General features: G+C 37.7%; 1 protein-coding gene across 1 annotated transcript in view; it reads left to right on the top strand.

The window, feature by feature from the left end:
* The window catches only part of CNIH3 (cornichon family AMPA receptor auxiliary protein 3), a 51,831-nt gene that overhangs the window by 18,541 nt on the left and 13,655 nt on the right, over positions 1-19,635 (top strand). Inside the window, exons 2-3 of the mRNA XM_010577705.1 lie at positions 7,619-7,687; positions 11,516-11,563. Coding sequence (XP_010576007.1) covers positions 7,619-7,687; positions 11,516-11,563 — 117 coding nt within the window. The remainder of the gene's footprint in view (positions 1-7,618; positions 7,688-11,515; positions 11,564-19,635) is intronic.

Consider the following 19,635-nt stretch of genomic DNA (forward strand, 5'->3'; position numbering starts at 1 on the left):
TTTGTCTTAAATCTGGAAATTCTTTCAGAATCAGTTTATTGGAAATGTTGGAAATACTTGTTCTTCTGACTTAGACAAAATACATTATATTGAAAACTCTGATATATACACCTAATCATCTTCTTACTAAAATGAGGATCTGATCGCTTGTGCTATTTAACAAAACGCTAGTGTGCAGGATCACTGGTAGCTATTCTTTCTGGATGAAATAGGAGGCAAAAATAGCCCTAAAACATTTCCTTGAAAGTTTGTATGTTTTTTGACTTCCATTTCTTGGTCAAACTGTAGCTTAAGTTTTACTTTCTGCTGCCTTAAATCTTCCAGTACTGCAGTTCTAGTATGTATTTCTTCATTTTCTTCTCTGAACTGTTTACATAGTACTGATAGTAATGATTAGAGCAGCTGTATGTTCCCCAGCCCCTGAGCAAGTAAATATTGGTGAATCTGTACTATAATACGTTTGGGATCCCTAGTAAATTGAAGTAGTTTGTTTTATGAAGAACTATTACTTTGTTGGAGATCTCTTTACACCCAGAAAGATAGTCATGGGGGGCATGAGTGAGAACAGCTTTGTAAACTTGTAATACTGCACAGCTCCAGCATTTTAAAGTCAATACGCTTTAGTATCTAGCTCACTGAAATACTGAATTTACTATAGTTACAGTTGTAACCTTAATGAACAATTTTGTACTCTCTGTGGGTCATAGGTTGAATTTGTGAACCTGAACGTGAAGCAGCTCTGAGGCTTGCCAGAAGCGTTCATGAGCTGTGTTAAGTACAGATGCAATACTGGGTACAGACCACTTGTCTTAAGAACGTGAGTGAAGAGCACCATAAATACTCATCTTACTAAGTAAGTACAAAATAAGAATATAGAAATTCCCTCTTTAAGAAGTGAAAAGCAGAGAGTTATACTGATCTGGATATTTTTTGAAGGGTTTGAAAGTTAACCCCAAGACTTAAAACAAAGATTGTTTTTCAGCTTCCTGTCAGCATATATGAAGATGCTGTGCAGCGTTGGCCTCTGGTGTTTAGCCTGTTTAATTGCTTTCGAATTAACTTGAGCGGTAACAGCCTCTTTTGTCTCCTGTTCTGAAGACAGAAAGTGACTTGTGAAGGGAATCTGGGAGCTACTCCTTTGCTGCATGTCTACCTAGCTCCAGGTGTTTTTAAATGTGAATCAGCTGATAACCCCTCTGTCTAAAGGCTTTGTGCATATTCTTAACTGTGAGCCTGCATCCTTCCCATGAAGTTAATTTTCTTTTTAAGTAATAATTATAGAATAGTTATAAAGTGCATATACACACACATTCTGGATGTTTTCCCATCACTGCACCTTCTTGTATTTATTTTATGCCTTTTTTTGAGGGGCTGCAGGTAGGTGATAGAGTGCAACAGTAGGCTGTGGGGTTTTTTTCAGTAGAAGTTAAGGTCTGTCTTTTCTGCCTTCAGAGGCTGTGAAAGTTGTGCTGTGCAGCTCAGTGGCAATCAAGATGTTGTAGGAAGACATCAATTTATTACAATACAATATGAAATGAGAGCTGAACACCATTTCCTCCGAGCAGCCAGCTCTTGGTTTCAAGGCCTTAAAAACCCCAGCCCATCAGATGTTTAGTAACATTTAGTAAAAACAAATAATGAACAATACACTCAAGCACTGGCAAGTAAAAAAAATATATTTCCTGTCATAGCACAACCTGCATTCCATCCTTTTCCTGTGCTAATGAACCAAAGTAGGCCAAATTGCTCTCTGGTGTACTCATGTGTAGTTTAGTATCATATAACAGGATTTGTTAGTATCACAAGCAGAATTTTTTCCCAGTAATTTGATTTCATTTTTTTCTCATAGCCTAATGTCAGCACTTTATGGTATTCTCAAAAGAAGATTGTCAGGTTGATTCAGACCTGGTTTCAGTCATCTGTGATGCTGTGAGTGCTGAATTTAACAAAAAATGGTCCTGGTGAGGGGGAGGAAGACCGTACTTAAAAAGCAGTTTAAATCACACATCTAAATTACTTGACATGTCATGTATGGTCTCTGGGCTGTATCACAGACTGTAACATTAATAAAATTACTTTACAGTTAACACCTCTTATGATTTATAGGGTATTACTAGAATATTGAAAGTATTGTGACTAACAGCCACTTAAGCTGAAATGACCGTTCTCATTGGAGATCACAGTGGAGGGTGTCAACTCAGAGGAACCTTTACAGAGGGGGAAGGGTTTTCCTTGCTGTGTTTACATTGCTTGGTAGCATGAACCAGATCAGTTCAACCAGAAGAGAAAGAGGGAGGAGGAACAGCCATCTTGAACAAATGTTCACCAACCACACAGCTAAATTTCTTGTTCAGATTCCTTTCATATCATGATAAGAATTGGGTAGCAAACCCTGTGCTCTCAGTCTGTCACTTTGTCAATGTCACCATTCTCTGCATCTCTCTATGGGCTCCCCTTACTCCATCGTGTCAAGGCAGTGACTTATTTTCCATTTCAGGTCCTTTTGCATTCTTTTGTGACTGACACTCACAGATTTTGTCATTTGCTGCTTTTGCTCAACAAAATCCAAAGTAACTCGCTCATCTTGCATCAACATGATTCAAACATGATAAATGTTCAACACTGTTTCCCAAACACAGTAAATATGTCTATACAGCAGTTGATGGGCAGGCATGAAGTTTTGGAGCACAACATGCTCCTAAACCTGTCCACCTTCTGTCCATGTGCTGACTTGCAGACAGCCTATGAACTGCTGGTATGGGTGCTGTGAAAGCTGTGTGAGAGAGTGGAGGGGTAGACAAATGGTTTAAATGAACCATTAAAGACAGTTTCCTCAAGATGGCATTGTGGTGCATTGACAGGGTGGTGTCAAGGAAACATATGTTAAGTGTTACTTTTCTGTTCTGTGGTTAGTGTGGTTGTCATCAAGTTCTGTTTTATCTTAACTTTTCTGAGATGCCAGTAAGCAATAATATCCAACTTCTTTGCTGTCACTGAATTCACACCCACACCAACTCCACTGCCACCCTAAAACATCACATTCTCAATTAAAGTATATTTCTGTAAGAGCTTAGTGATTAAAAAAAAAAAGTATCTTCCTTAAAAATGAGAGATCATAATTCATTCCTACCATTAATAGGTGAAATTTTCAGTTTGATGGGTGTATAAGCATAGGAAGAAAACAAAATTCAGGTTCAATCTTATGCGAATACTTCATTATTCAAAGCTGTTATTGTCTGGAGAGATGAGGACAGAGAGTGTGGGTAATGAAAACAAATTTTATAAATATCATTGCAGTTGTAGCTGTACTGAAACATACGTTGTCATCACAATCTCATCCGTTCAGTATGTGTTTAAACTGGGGCAAACTCCTTGCTGACTTATACTTGGAGTTTTGAGATTTGTAGATGGTGTGAATCACCAGAGGACGCAACCAGTATTTTCATAAACTTTTAGTTCTGTCAGGTGGATAACAACCACAAGTACACTTCTATCAACAGAAAAAAAGCACAGCTAGGGCAGTGGCAGAGCAAAATTCCTGCAATGTTTCACAATGTGGAATCACAGGGAAAATTCCCCAAGTCTGAAGGTAGTTCAATATCCATTGCCTGTTCAATCCCTGGCCCCATTGTGCAATAATCATAAAAAATTATTGCTAAAAATGACGCTTTTTTTCTGGTAGAGCTTTGTAAATAGCTTGATTTTTTTTCTTGGCATTCCTAAGTAAGCATCAAATGGTCCTTATTGTCTTTCTATGAAACCATGTACAATGTTAATATTTACTAAAAGAAATAAACTTCTCCTCTGTGTAAGATCAGTCCCTGGCACATGTTTCCAAAATGCTGTCCACTTAGCTACCTGTTTAGCTTTGTGACTAGAGGCTAGTCATTTTTCTTTGCAGCTGTCTGCTTATTGTGTGGCCTTTGGAGAGATGGGGTCGCTGATGTCCACGCAAATGTATGTTTTGTAGTCTTAATCGCCACCCTGGATCAAATTAGATTGGACAACTAAAAGATATTGAACAGTTTATAAAATACATTCATTTACAAAGGTGTAATGATGGCAATTCATGTGGTGAGGTGCCCTGACTGGGATCTATTACATTGTTTCCCTCTAAATGATCTACTCTGTCAAGTTGCTGATAAGTGTGGCAATTTCGGAGGTGAAACAGACCTTGAGAATACCTGGATGCTGTTGCAGAGCATTCAGCAACTCTGGTCCACTGATGTATGGGAAGCAAGTAGCTGTACTGCATCCAACTGAAATGTAAATGGGCAGAAGATTGTTTCTGTAAAGTATGCCCAGAGCGCTGCATCTCCTGTGAAAGCATTGTGAAATACTTAATGGAAACAAGTAGTGAGTTATTTGTTTTTTGTAGGGAAGAATGGCAACTCCGGCCACACAATGCCCTAGGGCATTAAACTGCTACAGAAGGATAGTTATAATTCAAAGAGGAAGATGTTTACTAATTAATTATGTAAACCATGTTGCAGCACAACCCAGCCTTATTTTCAGAAATACAATATAATTTGTTGCACAGTTACGTAGTGTATTGTGAGCAACCGCCAATCTTAAGAAGCTACAGCTTTGTTTCCATCATTTCTCAATTGCAGTCTTAGAATTAGAACACACAACGTTGTGAGATTTAAAAAAAAAAAAAGAAAAAAGAAAAAAACCCAAACCACAAAAACCCACCCCCCCCAAAAAACTTTGGGAGTTTCTTTATATTCCTTCTAATTGTGAGCCTGCCTAATGTTATGCCTTCAAGTTTTTCACTGTGACTGAGAAATAGGAATGTGCTTTTTCATAAATTAAAATAGGTATCTTTATGTCATCACTAGATTTCTATTCCTGGAGATTTAACAAAATATAAATTATTATGGAACTTTTATGAAATAAAATACTAAGAATTGAGGAGGCTTTATTTGTCAGCCTCCTTCCAGAGAGACACTGAAACTTTTAATGAAGAAGCTTACTTTCAATCCTGTATGCTTGATACCAGACCTCAGTCTGTTTCTTGCAGGTGTAGCAGGAACGTCTCTTAACATTTTCATAATTAGCAGCATCCCTAAAGATTTATCTGTGAAACTATTGTATTTACACTTACTGGTTCCATGAAAACGATGTGCTTAATACTGTCAGATTTGTTTCAATGCACTTGGATATAATGCAAGAATAACAGAAAATAAATTGCATGCCAGCAAATAAAGAGTAGGTTTTTGACTACAGAGTTGGGAATGCTGGTTAAAAAAAACACGAGAAAGCAAAAAATGAGCAAATTGAAATGTGTAGTATATTTGAGGCTAATCTCTTTTCCAAACTATCATTTAGGATTTCCCCAAGACTTAGCTGCATTAGTTAAGGCTAGCTCAACAGAGCTCTGCCTTAATGGCTCTGTCTTTCAGAGTGACCTAGTTCTTCTTCATCTAAACACACTTCAGGGTTATCATCCTGTCTCTGTGTTCAGTGAATATTTAGAGGCTTTTCTGGACTTCTTGAACGGGGTCCATCTTACCATTCCAGTATTCGGGTTCCCCATGTTGTCTCGGACCAGTCTTTCCTCACAGCATGAGCTGGATCTTGTACTGCCTGTCATTTCGTGATTATCTCAAATTCCTGGTTGCTGTTACTGACTACCAACAGGAATAGCACAGAGCATGGCACGTTCACTCTTCCCCCCACCCCCCGCCCCCAAGGAAATTTCAGCTCATCTCTACATTTACAACAGAAAAAAAAGCTGTTACCACTGTACATTATTAAAAACGGTTGTCACTCAAAGCTCGTAACTGTTTTCTATCTTAAAGCTACATCTGTAAGTACCAGTGCAGTGAGACAAAGAGAATTTAAGGGAGATGCTCAGGATCCCAAAGTAAATCATTGGCACAGTTATGAACAGAGGCAGCTCTGTTACCTGTTATAGGGCCATCCTTCCCCCTTTTTGTCAGTGCTGTCAGTGCCAATGTTGATACCTAATTACAAACAGAAGTGTGTGCGTTTGACTTGCGTGGTTGTTACCCTCTTAACAGTTGGCCCAGCTTGGGAATATGAAGACCTGTTCAAGAAGTATTAAATACAGAGGTGTCATGAACCTTATTCTTCACAACTGTACTCTGACTCTCTCACAGTTTCTGAGATTTGCTCTTTTACCTTAGTCTAAACATCTGTTGCAGATCTAATTCCTAACTTGTAGAGATACTGCATCCATGGGGAGAAATGCTTCACTTGCAATCATGTTTTATAGTTCCCTTTGTGGTTTATTCTAGCACTTTGACTTGTCATAGTTGAATAAATTGAATTCTGTAGAGTACTCTTGTAAAATGCCACATTTTTTATTTTAAATGTGCTTCAGTGTGATGAATGCAGCATTAGAGTGGGATGCAGAGTAGGGCTTAGATTTGTGGATTGTAGCTCTAGGTTTTATTCTCAAGCCTCTCACCAGATTATTATATAAATCATGGATAGGCTCTTTTCAGGATTTCTGCTCCTGCATTCCATATCTGTAAAATGAATCTGTTTTACCTATACAGCCGGTCTGTGTTGACACTCAGTTGGTTATTTTTTGAACAGCTAGGCAGCAGGCATGCTGTAACATGTCATAGAATGGTGCGCTCATATACTAATTACCTGACTGCTACCCTGTACTTCCGTCATCTTTTTATTGAGAACAAATACTTTCCTGGGTTGTAAACTGTCTAAAAAGGAATCATTGTTTTAACATCTATTTATGTGGTGCCTGTCATAGTGAGCTTTCATTCCTTGGGCGAAGCAAGCAGAAGAAAAGGTATTACTAGAATACAAACATAAAATAAAATTAAGAACGTGCTTTGAGATCTTTGAATGAAATATCCTGAGGGTTATTACAGCTGTTTTCTTTCCAAGAAAACATTATCAAATGTTATTTTTATGGGCACTGTTATCTGCTGTACTTTAAAAGCAGGCACTAATTACCAGTGTGTCTCAATCCATCAGTTAATGGAAGAAACTAAAGGACATGAGCAAAAGACATTTCTCCATTAATGAGGTCTGAAGTAAGGTTCTAAAACCTGCCAGAATTTAGGAAGGGTATGTTTTACTCTAGAGCAGTTTACCTTTTGAGGAGTTTGCTTGATAATGAATAGCAGCTTAATAATAATAAAGCTGATACTAATTCAGAATTAATATCTGAAGTAGGCTTAACAACTAATAAAAGGGGGCTGTTGTGTATGTATTGAACCTAGAATAGCATATCTGATGCATGTCTATGTTTTAGGTAGCTAATGACTTTTTCCATCAAGTCTGGAGATGTATTTGTTTGTGAAGTAGTTTTATGTCATTTGGAAGTTTGAGAAAAGAATTCTAGCTGATATGAGGGAAGAAATCTGGAAAGTAACAATGCTGAGAAGGCTATAGATATGGTTTTACAGAGTGACACATTAATGGATTCCAGGTGTCATATGTAGCAGTATCCCATGTTGTGTTTTAACTAGTTAGTTCTGAAAGGAGTGTGTCGGGGAAGCTAGTTTTCCATGCTTTCTCTGGAAGGGGAGGAAGAGAGGCAATGCATCTAACTAGTCCCTAAAGGAAAAATAAGTGTTTGAATGAGCATTCGTTACAATATTTGAAAAAAATTTTTTTTCAGATAATCGCCTTTGATGAACTTCGGACAGACTTCAAAAGCCCAATAGATCAGTGCAACCCAGTCCACGCAGTGAGTACAACCAGTGGCTTGCTGAGCAACAGCTACTAAAGAAAGGGAGATGCACTAAACTGTCAGTGAAAGTATGAGTATAGAAATGAATGTAGAATCTGTTGTGAAGTCAACTGTAGTTTGGAAAATTATTTATTGGGCCAGTCTTAGGAAGCCAGATGACGACTCTTTATGCTAATAGCTTTCCTTTTTGCTGAAGGAGGCAGGAAAATAATTTAGAAGTTCAAAAACTGAAGGATATATAATGTGATGCTAATGCTTTCTTTTTATCTTTTCATTCTGTGGCACAAATTTTCCTTTTTGAAATAATTTGCTTTCTCTGCGTTCAAGCATGGGATGACTACCTTCTCCCATACTGTCTGTATCAATGAGTCAAAAGCTTGAAGGGATTTGCTAAGAGGTGCATTCCTAGACCTCTGTCCCATGGCAGGGCTCTAAATTCTCCTGTGCTTTAAGAGTAAATAACACGTTCTGCTGCATCTGCTATGGAAAAGGTTAAATATCACCCTGGGACTGTAAACTCAGTTTTACCTAATGAACCAAAATGCAACCCAGATTTAAGCATATGAAAATTCCTGTGTTAATTAAAGCTGTAATCTAGGGTGATTTAGCTGACTACAGTTAAACATGCATGAGATTTGTACCACCAGAACTGAGAGCAGAACTTGGCTCCCGTCATCTCACTGGGAATTACAGTGATTATGACAGGTGCTGAATTTGATCTCTACAGAGTATCAAGTTACTGAATTGCCTACAAATGATAACCAGATTCAGTAGCTAGTACTTTGCCATTTAACCTTGTTTCATAACTCAGCAGAGGATTTGTGGTACTGCTTAGACCACTGGTGATTTTAAGTGTAATCTTTACATGAATCTTCAAACAAGAAATCTTGTTTACTGTTCACTAACACATAAGCAAAGAATAAGAACAGAAGAAAGAAATTATATGAAGAAATCCCATAGAGGACTTCAGTTGAAGTAATCTGGTTTTGAATTTACTGAAAATAATCTGATTTTGAATTCACTTCATCTGTTTTTACTTCCCATCATGAGAACTGCACACAAGAAATGTGTATTTATATATAGCAAATTCCAGTAATTTGTTCTCCTCCTAAAACTTGTAAGATGCTCCATGGAGGTAATTTCCTCTTATTTTAAAACGGTAATGGAATTGGTCTCCCGGATAAAAGAAGTTAATAAGTCCGTGTTTCAGTCACATTAGTGGTGTAATTAAAAAGTTAATCGTAGAGTTGCCAGTACAACACAGAAAAGTATTCTGTGATCAGTTGACATATTTGACTCTCTTCTATGAAACTTTCTATGATAACTCAAGCAATAATCTCAGATTGCTTTCTTCTGCACTATATACATGTTGATGCCTTTTATATTGACATAAAAGAAAGATTTTTAGCAAGTATTTCTTATGTCTTTGGTCCAGCATATTTTCCTTTTTCCCTATGCATAGTTGCTCATGCCCATATTCCATTTATTTGGTGGGGTAGTTTTCTTTATTGCACCATAAGAATGTCTGATGTTTACTCATGTGTCTTCCACAACGTTTTCATGATGGAGGGAAGAGCCTTTTTGACAAAAGGAGGCTGAATTAAGAAGAAATCAGAGGCAAAACCAATGGCAGTACTGAGAATTATTTGTCTGGTGCCTATCAAGCTGCCACTGTCTCATTGTCTTTCCAAAACGATACTTTTGTTAAAAATGGCTTACACTTGGAGACAGGAAAGGAAAAGAGACATTTCTTTGGAGAATAAAAATAAACCTCAAACTTGGAGCAAATTTAAAATGTTTGAAAAGCAAAAAGTCTAGGGAGAGTTGGCTTCTCACATTGGTATATTACATTACCTGTTTAAAAAAGGTCATTGTTCAGAATATTTTTCCCATGTCTAAATGAAAATTTTACCAGATAGTCTTCTGAAGACAACAAATCCACTCTGCCTTCTGCAGTGTAGCCAACAGTAGGATCTTTCACAGTAATTCTAGTGATGGGGTTACGCAGAGTGAAATCTGATTTTACTAGTGAATTTCTCATTATGAGCCATTTAAAAGAAAACCTGTCTTTGACTTGTTGTCTTTCTGTGAATCGAGCTTAGAGCATCTTTTGAGTTACAGTGCTTAATTACAGTGACTTTCAGTATTTATGAATGCATCTGTTGTTTAAAGTGGCATTTCTAGGACATTTCAGATATTCTTCACTAATGGGTTAAATTCTAATATCACGTGTTGCTGAGGCACCCTCTTAGTGATAGAGGAAGGGCTGCCATTCTAACTCCATAGTTGTTTTTCCCATTCAGAATTATCTTGTGTCGTGGTTTAACCCCAGCCAGCAACTAAGCACCCCGCAGCCGCTCACTCCCTCCCCCCCATCCAGTGGGATGGGGGAGAAAATCAGGAAAAGAAGTAAAACTCCTGGGTTGAGATAAGAACGATTTAATAGAACAGAAAAGAAGAGACTAATAGTGATAATGATAACACTAATAAAATGACAACAGTAGTAATAAAAGGATTGAAATGTCCAAATGTGGCGCGGGGCAATTGCTCCCCCCCCGCCGCCCGACCCCCAGCCAGTCCCCGAGCGGCGAAAAAACCCTGCCCCCCCCTTCCCAGTTCCTAAACTAGATGGGACGTCATATGGTATGGAATACACTGTTGGCCAGTTTGGGTCAGGTGCCCTGGCTGGGCATGAGAAGCTGAAAAATCCTTGACTGTAGTCTAAACACTACTGAGCAACAACTGAAAACATCAGTGTTATCAACATTCTTCACATACTGAACTCAAAACATAGCACTGTACCAGATACTAGGAAGACAGTTAACTACATCCCAGCTGAAACCAGGACATCTTGAAACCAGAGGCTGGGTACCTGAAAATGCAAGACCAAGTCTCTGTGGTATAGATTGGCCCCATTGGACAGAGCCACAAATGCTGACTTAAAAGAAGTTGCAGCCTCTGGCTCAAGGCTAACACAGACTTGAATCCCCAGTTTATATTGTTACACCCAGTAACAGATAAAAAAATAACTTACTGGAACTTAATGGGTGTCCTGGTTTCAGCTGGGATAAAGTTATTTTCTTCCTAGTAGCTGGTATAGTGTTATGTCTTGAATTCAGTATGAGAAGAGTGTTGATAACACACTGATGTTTTCAGTTGTTGCTATGTAGTGTTTAGACTAAGTCAAGGATTTTTCAGCTTCTCATGCCCAGCCAGCGAGAACGCTGGAGGGGCACAAGAAGTAGGGAGGGGACGCAGCCAGGAGAGCTGACCCAAACTGGCCAAAGGGGTATTCCATACCATGTGACATCATGCCCAGTATGTAAACTGGGGGGAGCTGGCCTGGCAGGGGGGGATCACTGCTCAGGAACTAACTGGACATCAGTTGGCAGGTGGTGAGCAATTGCATTGTGCATCACTTGTTTCGTATGTTCCAATCCTTTTATTATTATTGCCATTTTATTATTGTTATTATTAGTATTATCATTATTATTCTCTTCCTTTCTGTTCTATTAAACTGTCTTTATCTCAACCCATGAGTTTTACTTTTTTTTGCTCCTGATTTTCTCCCCCATCCCACTGGGTGGGGGGAAAGTGAGTGAGCAGCTGCGTGGTGCTTAGTTGCTGGCTGGGGTTAAAACCACGACAATGGGTAAATCATTTGGCTTGCAAGCAGTAGGTAAGAAGTGAATACTATCATTTCAGGTTAATAATGTGTTGCTTCCCTACAGCCATTAATTATGATCTTGACCCATTGTAATTGTAATATATTGTCTTTAATTTATAACATCAGCTAATCTCCTTTTTCCCACTTTTTCTTGACAGAGAGAGCGGCTGAGAAATATTGAGCGTATTTGCTTCCTCCTGCGAAAGGTAAGCATAAACTAGCCTAGAATTTGTGAAGTTTATGAGAATTAAAGCCATTCAGTGGTGATGTGCATTCATTTTCTCTTCGAATGATCCTCACACTCCATTGATGAAAGGCTGGATTCTGCTGCAGAAGTGGAAGTTATGATGACCTTGTAAGGACAAAGTAAGACAAATTACGAAAGGTTAACATAATAGAGGATTTCTGGATAAGAAGTGAAACTTCAGAACATCAGCCCATTCATTTTGGAACATGCTTTTCAAAGGTGGTGAATCATTTTGCAGTTGCAGCTTGAGGTGCTTTTATAGTCCTATCAACTGATGATATTGTACTGCAGGCTTTAGAAATACCCTTTTTTCAAACAGTGGCTTACTGTTTGATAAACTAAACATTTTATTGGCTACATATTTAATGTTTAAGTTCTTTAATTGGCTGAATAGGAAATTTAATACAGTATTTATTTTAACTTGACACAAGAGAGATGCTGAGTGCCTCAGTTTCTCAGGGATTTGAAAGAGCTGATAAATTGTAGGATTGATACATTCATGGGTTAGTCATCTGTAGCTTGAAAGAGAGTTCGTAAACACTCATTGTTCTCCTTACTCTGTCCTGTTGAAGTCAAAATAATCATAGTTCCAAACTATTTTATTCTATATATTCAAGTTTCTATAAATTGCTATCATCAGAGTAGTAATGAAGCCACCTAAATTATTCTCATTTTTGCTTAAAAAGGTTATCACTGAAGTGTGGACTGCTGACTGCATCCTAATCAAGCTAAGAACTAAATTCAGATATGTTTTTAGGAAGCTGATGGCCTCATCCTTAGAGGTTTTGGGAAACCAGTGCTAGGGATTATTGGTTTGGGGTGATCCAAAGGTATAACTGTGGCTCCATGCAGAATCTATGATGATCAGTCAGAACCTGAGTCGTATCTGTTTGGCACCATTATGAGCATGTGACTGTTAGGAGCCACATTTAAGTACTTTCTTAGTCTGTTTATGACACTAGGGGTATGAAAATAAGAGAAAATACCTATCACCAATAGCTTTCCATTTTATCAAATAGGCAGCCAGCCAATTTCAAGTTGTGTCCCAGTTTCTTTGACATAAAGCAACTGGTGAGTGGTAATGTATTAATATATGTGAGCCCCATGGGAATGCCTTGCCTGCATCAGTGTTTAATTTTTATTGAGCCTCAGCCTCACTGTGAAGAGCAGCAAAATGGAGCATTTTGGCTAATTACAGACTCTGTATTCATAAGGGATTGGCTTGCTTCTGGTTCACTTAAACAGTTTGTTAATTCAGCCCCTTCTTTAAAGATCTTTGAGGACACATTTGTTTTAATTGAGAGATTATATGCAAGAAGAGGAAGATACAATAACTACAGAGATTTGTAGTCTTCAAATCTGACAATCACTAAAAATAGCTTTAGTTTATGTAGTATAAAGGATTCGCTGTTGGGGAGAATTCTGGAAAAACAGTAAAGAATTGGGTGCCAGCTATATGGGTACAGGAAAATAGTAGTTAGGATGCTTTCAGCAAGCACTAACTATATCCTTCATTATAACATTTTGTGGCTTTAGGTCTGCTTCTCTTTCTGTGAAACAACAGCGAATCTGTTTTCCTATGTCTTGAAGTCAGTTCTTTTAAAGAGATTTGAAAACAGTGATATCTTGCAATTTATGACATTAGAACTTAATGCTTTAAGATCTACTGTAAATCTGTTTTCTAAAGAGGTTATAGGTGGGCTATTGTCCTGGTTTCAGCTGGGATAGAGTTCATTTTCTTTCTAGTAGCTGGTATAGTGTTATGTTTTGGGTTCAGTACAAGAAGAATGTTGATAACACACTGATGTTTTCAGTTGTTGCTATGTAGTGTTTAGACGAAGTCAAGGATTTTTCAGCTTCTCATGCCCAGCCAGCGAGAACGCTGGAGGGGCACAAGAAGTAGGGAGGGGACGCAGCCAGGAGAGCTGACCCAAACTGGCCAAAGGGGTATTCCATACCATGTGATGTCATGCCCAGTATGTAAACTGGGGGGAGTTGGCCTGGGAGGGATTGCTGCTCGGGGACTAACTGTGCATCGGTGGGTGAGTGGTGAGCAATTGCATTGTGCATCACTTGTTTTGTATATTCCAATCTTTTTATTATTGTTATTGACATTTTATTACTGTTATTATTATCATTATTAGTTTCTTATTCTTCTTTCTGTTCTATTAAACTGTTCTTTTCTCAACCCACAAGTTTTACCTTTTTCTTCCTGATTCTCTCCCCCATTCCACTGTGTGTGGGGGAATGAGTGAGCAGCTGTGTGGTACTTAGTTGCTGGCTGGAGTTAAACCTCGACAGCTATAAAAATGTGTTTGGTTTCATTATATCCTAGCTTTAGAAGGGGTTCTTGGGAATTATTAAATGGGCATACAATATGTCATATAAATCTGATCCCAGTGGGCAAAGTGTTTCTTAAGGATTGATTTTCGGTTTTGTTCTCCAAGTATTTTGGAGATATTATTAACAAACTGCGACCAGGTATGCAATATGTCCCCAGATATTATATAACTTATTTACATTTTCCAAAATAGAATGGAGGATGTAGTTGTTCTGCAGCCAGACATCTTCTGATATTTGGTTTGGGGAAAATGTTACTATATAATTAAAACAAGCAGGGATCACGTGAAGCAGATGTATATGGTGCTGGCATCTGAACATGCATGTACACGAGTCCATGTTTTTATGGTGCTATAGAATTACATTAGCCTACATTTTCTGGTTACTGGAGAATGATTGGTTATGTGTAAAGAAGCTATGAACTTTGTATAGCCATGGTCAAATCTCTTCTGAAGTAAATGAGAGGAAGGACTTATTTTCTGAAGCCAACACAAAGTGAGGTTCTCTCAGGATACGGGTATCTCATTTCATTCAGTGGTGTGTTTTGAGGGCTTTGTAGCATATATATGGGTTCATGTGTGTGCTCATTAAACTGTTGAGTGTCCATTGTGTGGACATTGGTGCATCATACAAGTGTTATGTGATTCATGTAGAACATACACTAGTTTGGGCAAATGCTATGGAGTCTGTGCTCTCTTTTTTGCTAAACTGGCTTTGTTTCTGTAAGGATATGATTGTGACACACTACAGTGCTGTACAGAGGAACACAAACTAGTTGTGAATGAGCTGTCTTGAGCTAGTGGAAGCAGTACAGTATACAGCAGTACAGGCTTCTTGGGCTCATTAGCCCAGCTGAAGAGTGGCATAGGTGAGGTGTGCCATATAGGTCTACCATGGGTTTTGTGAATTAAATATTTTGGTGGGTTTATTAAAATATATTCAGTTAATGGTGACAGCAATATTATATAATTGTAATTGCAGTTGTATTTCAAGAAATCTATCTATCTGATTGATTCCTGTTAGATATACTTATTTTAGCACTAAGGGCAATTAGGAAGTTCCTAGATTGAAACACGGTCTATTTCATTAATCAACCACTGTAATATTATTACTTTAACTTTGAGGAAATGTAAATTAAGTTGTGATTAGGTTATGCATTGTAATTTTTGAATTAATCTGATAAATCCTTCCTAAGGAGAAGAGTTGATTGAGTTTGCTTCCTGCTCAGCGAATGTACTTCAGACTTCAGTTTGCTCATGCCGAACACTGCTGAACAATATAAGTGACCTTTCTCAAATTATCAGGAAATATTTGTTTTTAAAGCCCATTATGCTAAAGTAAGAGTGATTTATGAACAACAAAACTGGAACTGGAACTTACCTGGGAGGGAATTGAGGTAGATAAAAGACAGACTTTTACTTATTTTCCTACTGTAGTGGAGCATTTTAATTAAGTTAGGCATAAAATTCATAAAACTGCAAGTGTAAGAAAATATTGTACCAGAGCTCAATCCTTTTTCTTGATTTTATTTGGTTGGGTTTTGGGGTTTGTTTTGGGTGTTTGGTTTTTTTTTGCAAGTCCTGAAGGGATGATTGGAAGAGAGCAAATTCAGCAAGAAATCTAACCACAGGCAAGGTGACATTAATCTCAAAGATGTTCCAGATGAACTTGAACTGTCTTGAAAAGTACAAATAGGCAGATAAAAAACCCTGCAGGGACAACTTTTGAATAAGCAAACTTAGCTGGTTCAGCACTCCAGTACTAGCACTAGCAACAGCAACAGTAGATTGTAAATCAGGAGCTGGAGTGTTTAAAACAAACAAAAAAAACCCCAAACCAATTCACCTAATCTTTTTTGAAGCAAGTTTTAATGTTTTACTTAGGAGGTTGGGGGTTGCCAGTGCTTCGTCTGTTCTAGTACTTTGTCACTGGTTTCCAGTGGAGCTGGATCTGTGGTAGTCGTGGGGGAAATTTATTCTGTACTCAATAGTTCTGGTGTTTACCAGATTCAATTCTGGTTTTTATTACTCTGCAAAAATAAAATAAATCAATATTTTAAATTTATATTCCATAGTATATACCCTAGTACACATCACAGTTATGTTTTACTGTATTTACAGGTTTTGGTAAATAACCAAAACCAATGTTACCTTAAATAGCAATTTTAGAAGACATTCCATTCAGACTGAGATAATGTAAATAAAATGTAAAACCTAGTGAGCATAATGTGTAATTCCAGACACCTGAGTGTCTGCATACAATTTTGTTTTGATATGTTTCCATATTTAAATATTCTGTAAAAAAAAAAGTCAAAATTACTTACATGTATGAAAGTAGCAGTAATTCAGAGGCATGAGTAATCAGAAGCTTGAAGGGTTGTGGGTTAACACCACAGGTTCAGCTGTACGGAGCATTCCAGGGAAGAAGATAAGGCTTGATCCTGTGTCTGTGTCATGCCTGTTTGTCAGTGTTGAATGCACATACTCAGAACTTGAAAAAACCCACGATATGTTCAGTGAAACATTACTGAGCTGACTGGATCAGCTAACAGGGAACAAGTTAGCTTTTTAGCTTTTCCTTAGTAGCAGATGCAGTATTTTCTGAGTACGGAGTTCTTCTCCTTTACATGTAGATAAATATTATGAGAAGTCAGCATTTTTACAAAGTAGCACCATCTTTCCTTGTTTATCCTTAATTAGCTGACATTTTATTCCTGCGTATTTTGGACTATAATACACCCTAGAGTAATTGCCACATGAAATAATTTTTGTACTTGGACCTTGTTAGGTTCCAGACCTTCACCTACCAGTAACTCCTACGAGTCTCTGCATGCAGCAGCTACAGTGGACATACCCCTTTGGAGAGTGTCAGGTGTCACAGTAGCTGATTTCAATTGACTAATCATATTTTTTTCTCCTTGATAAATTTGGTGGTTATTATAATGATCACTCCTTCCATTGTTCTGCCTCATAGTCACTGGCAAGCCTGAGATAATGTGATGGATTTTAAGTGTGTGTTTCTGGATATGTCAGTTGATTGCTTCATCATGGATTTAGGGATTTATAGATGTGCAACATTCTTTTAGCCAGTCTGCAGGCTGATAGTCATTAGCAGAGTACTTGTGTAAGCCTATAGCGTGGTTCATTAAGACGCTTAATGTAAGGTTATATAAGCAAGTTTGGCAAATGTGATGTATAATCACAAGAAATTTTTAAAAAAGTGATGTGTATCCATCCATATGTAAGAAGGAATCATCCTTTCTTCCTAGAGTTGAAAATTCTCATAGGGAGAAACTACAGCAATAAGACAATTAGCTGGTTGCAGAACTGGGAATAACAGCGATAGTTTTACCTTTTGTAGTGCTATAAATTTTTTATAACCTCAGTAAAGATGCTTTAATTCCTCATTTAGTTACACTTGACAGAAAAATAAAATGTTGTAGCATAGCCACACTAGAGAGATAAGTCTGCAGGGTAAATACATACCAGGTTTGTGGTATGCATTATATTCAGCACCTCCTAACCAGTAGTCAGCATTTTATCTTTGAAGTTTAGGTACTTGTGTTATCTGAGAGGAAAACAGAATTTTTTAGGCTAGTCGTAAGGTGGTTTTGGACTGTGGAAATAGCGGTGATATTCTGTCTCGCAGGACAAAGAGGATGAGGTTTCCAGAGTTCTGATAAACTGCTGCTGTAACAAAGATCACAAAGAGAACAAAAAATGGCACCATGTGACATTTTTCCTGTTAGCAGTGATTGTTACAACAATGGAGCACATGAACTTTGTCCACTCTCATTAGAGACCAAAGAGTTCATCATTGTTACTGGTTTCTCAGTACATGTTATATTTCTTGATGTATCTAATGCTCTCTCTTTTCATACCTCATCAATATGATGAAACTGCTGAGTTTTGACAATCATCTGGGCAGCAGGAAAACTGTCAGGAGACCCTTCCCACTGAGTGACTAGGAGCATAAACCCTAATCAAGAGACAATGTGATAACTTCTGAAGAATTAATATAGAATATGTGTATAGAAAACATACTGCAGGTACCCAGTTAGTTATTCAATGTCTCCCTGTGACTCAGTGCAATACAGAAGCTTGCACCCAAGCAGGCATTGCTGTGTATAAAATAATTTAAGTAAATACTATGTATTTTTAAAATTATTTTTACAATCTCAAATGCCTTTTTTTTTTTTTTTTTTAATCTTTGCACTGCAGTTTAGTTTAGTGGTTCAAAACAGAGTTGGTTTATATCAAAAAACTTTCTGAACGTCCCTGGATTTAGGAAGGGTTTGACTTCAAGTTTGACATTCATGCTTATCATTCATCTCTAAGACTGAACAACAACAAAAGCAGCTGTGATCACCCTCTGTGGGCACTCTCAGTCTTTCCTTGACATTGACAGCTTGGAGCAATCTCTGGTTATTGCTCTGAGATGAGAAATGTATTGATATTCAAGCATAAACCCATGTGGAATAGACCTGGACTTAGATTTGGATTTGAAGTACTTGTAATTTAGACACCATTTAGATAAAAACTGTGTAGTGTATTGTTGGTGGTTATGACCAGATATGTCTCAATTTGTGTGGAAATCTCCTGGTGAAACTCAGGAGAAATCACAAAGGTCAAACTGAATAGAATGAGGGGAAGAAATACAAATTTTTGATTAGGCAATTCAACACATGCCTTCATAGCACTTCACTTGAGGTAGTAATGCTTTACTCTTTGGAAAATCATCATCTTCTTCCCTTTGAGTTTAGCCATTACTGGGAGAGGACTGTGTCATGAAGGAAGGTGGCTGGTACATATTTCCAAGAAGTCAGGGTGCCTTTTGATTGGATTGTATTGGATAGTTTTATCAAGATCTGAACTTTCTATTAACTGGCCTGATAAACAATACGAATATGAAACCGTTGTTCAGTAATCCTTTTTTTAGAGGTTTAAACGTATGATCTGTTATTGGGACTACAGTGATATTCTGAATTAACATCATATGAAAACTCTTCACGTTTTAAAGTTGCCTTCAGTAATTTCAAAAGGGTGGTTTCAGGCTGTTCTATTTCTCTTCTTTCTGGAAGAAAATATAATACAGGAGCAAATCTTCTTTTGTTGTCTTTAGGTGGATATTCTGCTGTCTTACGTTTGTCTTGCTCTTTGAATTTTGCAATTTTTTTTTTAATTTCCATAGTTGGATACTTTGATCTTTTAAAGGCCTCTGTTGTGCTTCAGTCAGAGGTATTTTTCAGCAAGACTTGGCTCTCCTTTTCTGTTATGTTTTCATTAGTGTTTGTGTTACAGCAGTGCTTTCAGACTTGGCTAAAAAATAAAGGCTTATTGTGCCAGGTGCTACAAAAAACACCAACAAAATGAAGAGCATTTGTTTACGCTCACAAGACATGTACACAACAGGAAAGGAAAGGTTGCGCGGGTAATCTGACGATAGAAATCTTGTTTTCAGACAGCTACTGCGTTTTCTTGTTAGCAGGCATAGTCTGAATCTGATTTTTAATTGAAGCTAAACATTTGTGTGCTGTTTTCAAGGGCTCTGATGGTTCATTGAGTTAATAGTTGGATATAGTCTTTAATTTCTACAGCAGCTGTTCAAATCCAGCCCAGTCTGGAGTCAGACAAACTACTGTAGTCCAATTGATGGCTGTTGGGAGTAAAATTATCTTGTGTCGTATGCTTA

Source organism: Haliaeetus leucocephalus, unplaced genomic scaffold, assembly GCF_000737465.1.
Source record: "Haliaeetus leucocephalus isolate CR32 unplaced genomic scaffold, Haliaeetus_leucocephalus-4.0 Scaffold577, whole genome shotgun sequence".
NCBI lineage: Eukaryota > Metazoa > Chordata > Aves > Accipitriformes > Accipitridae > Haliaeetus > Haliaeetus leucocephalus.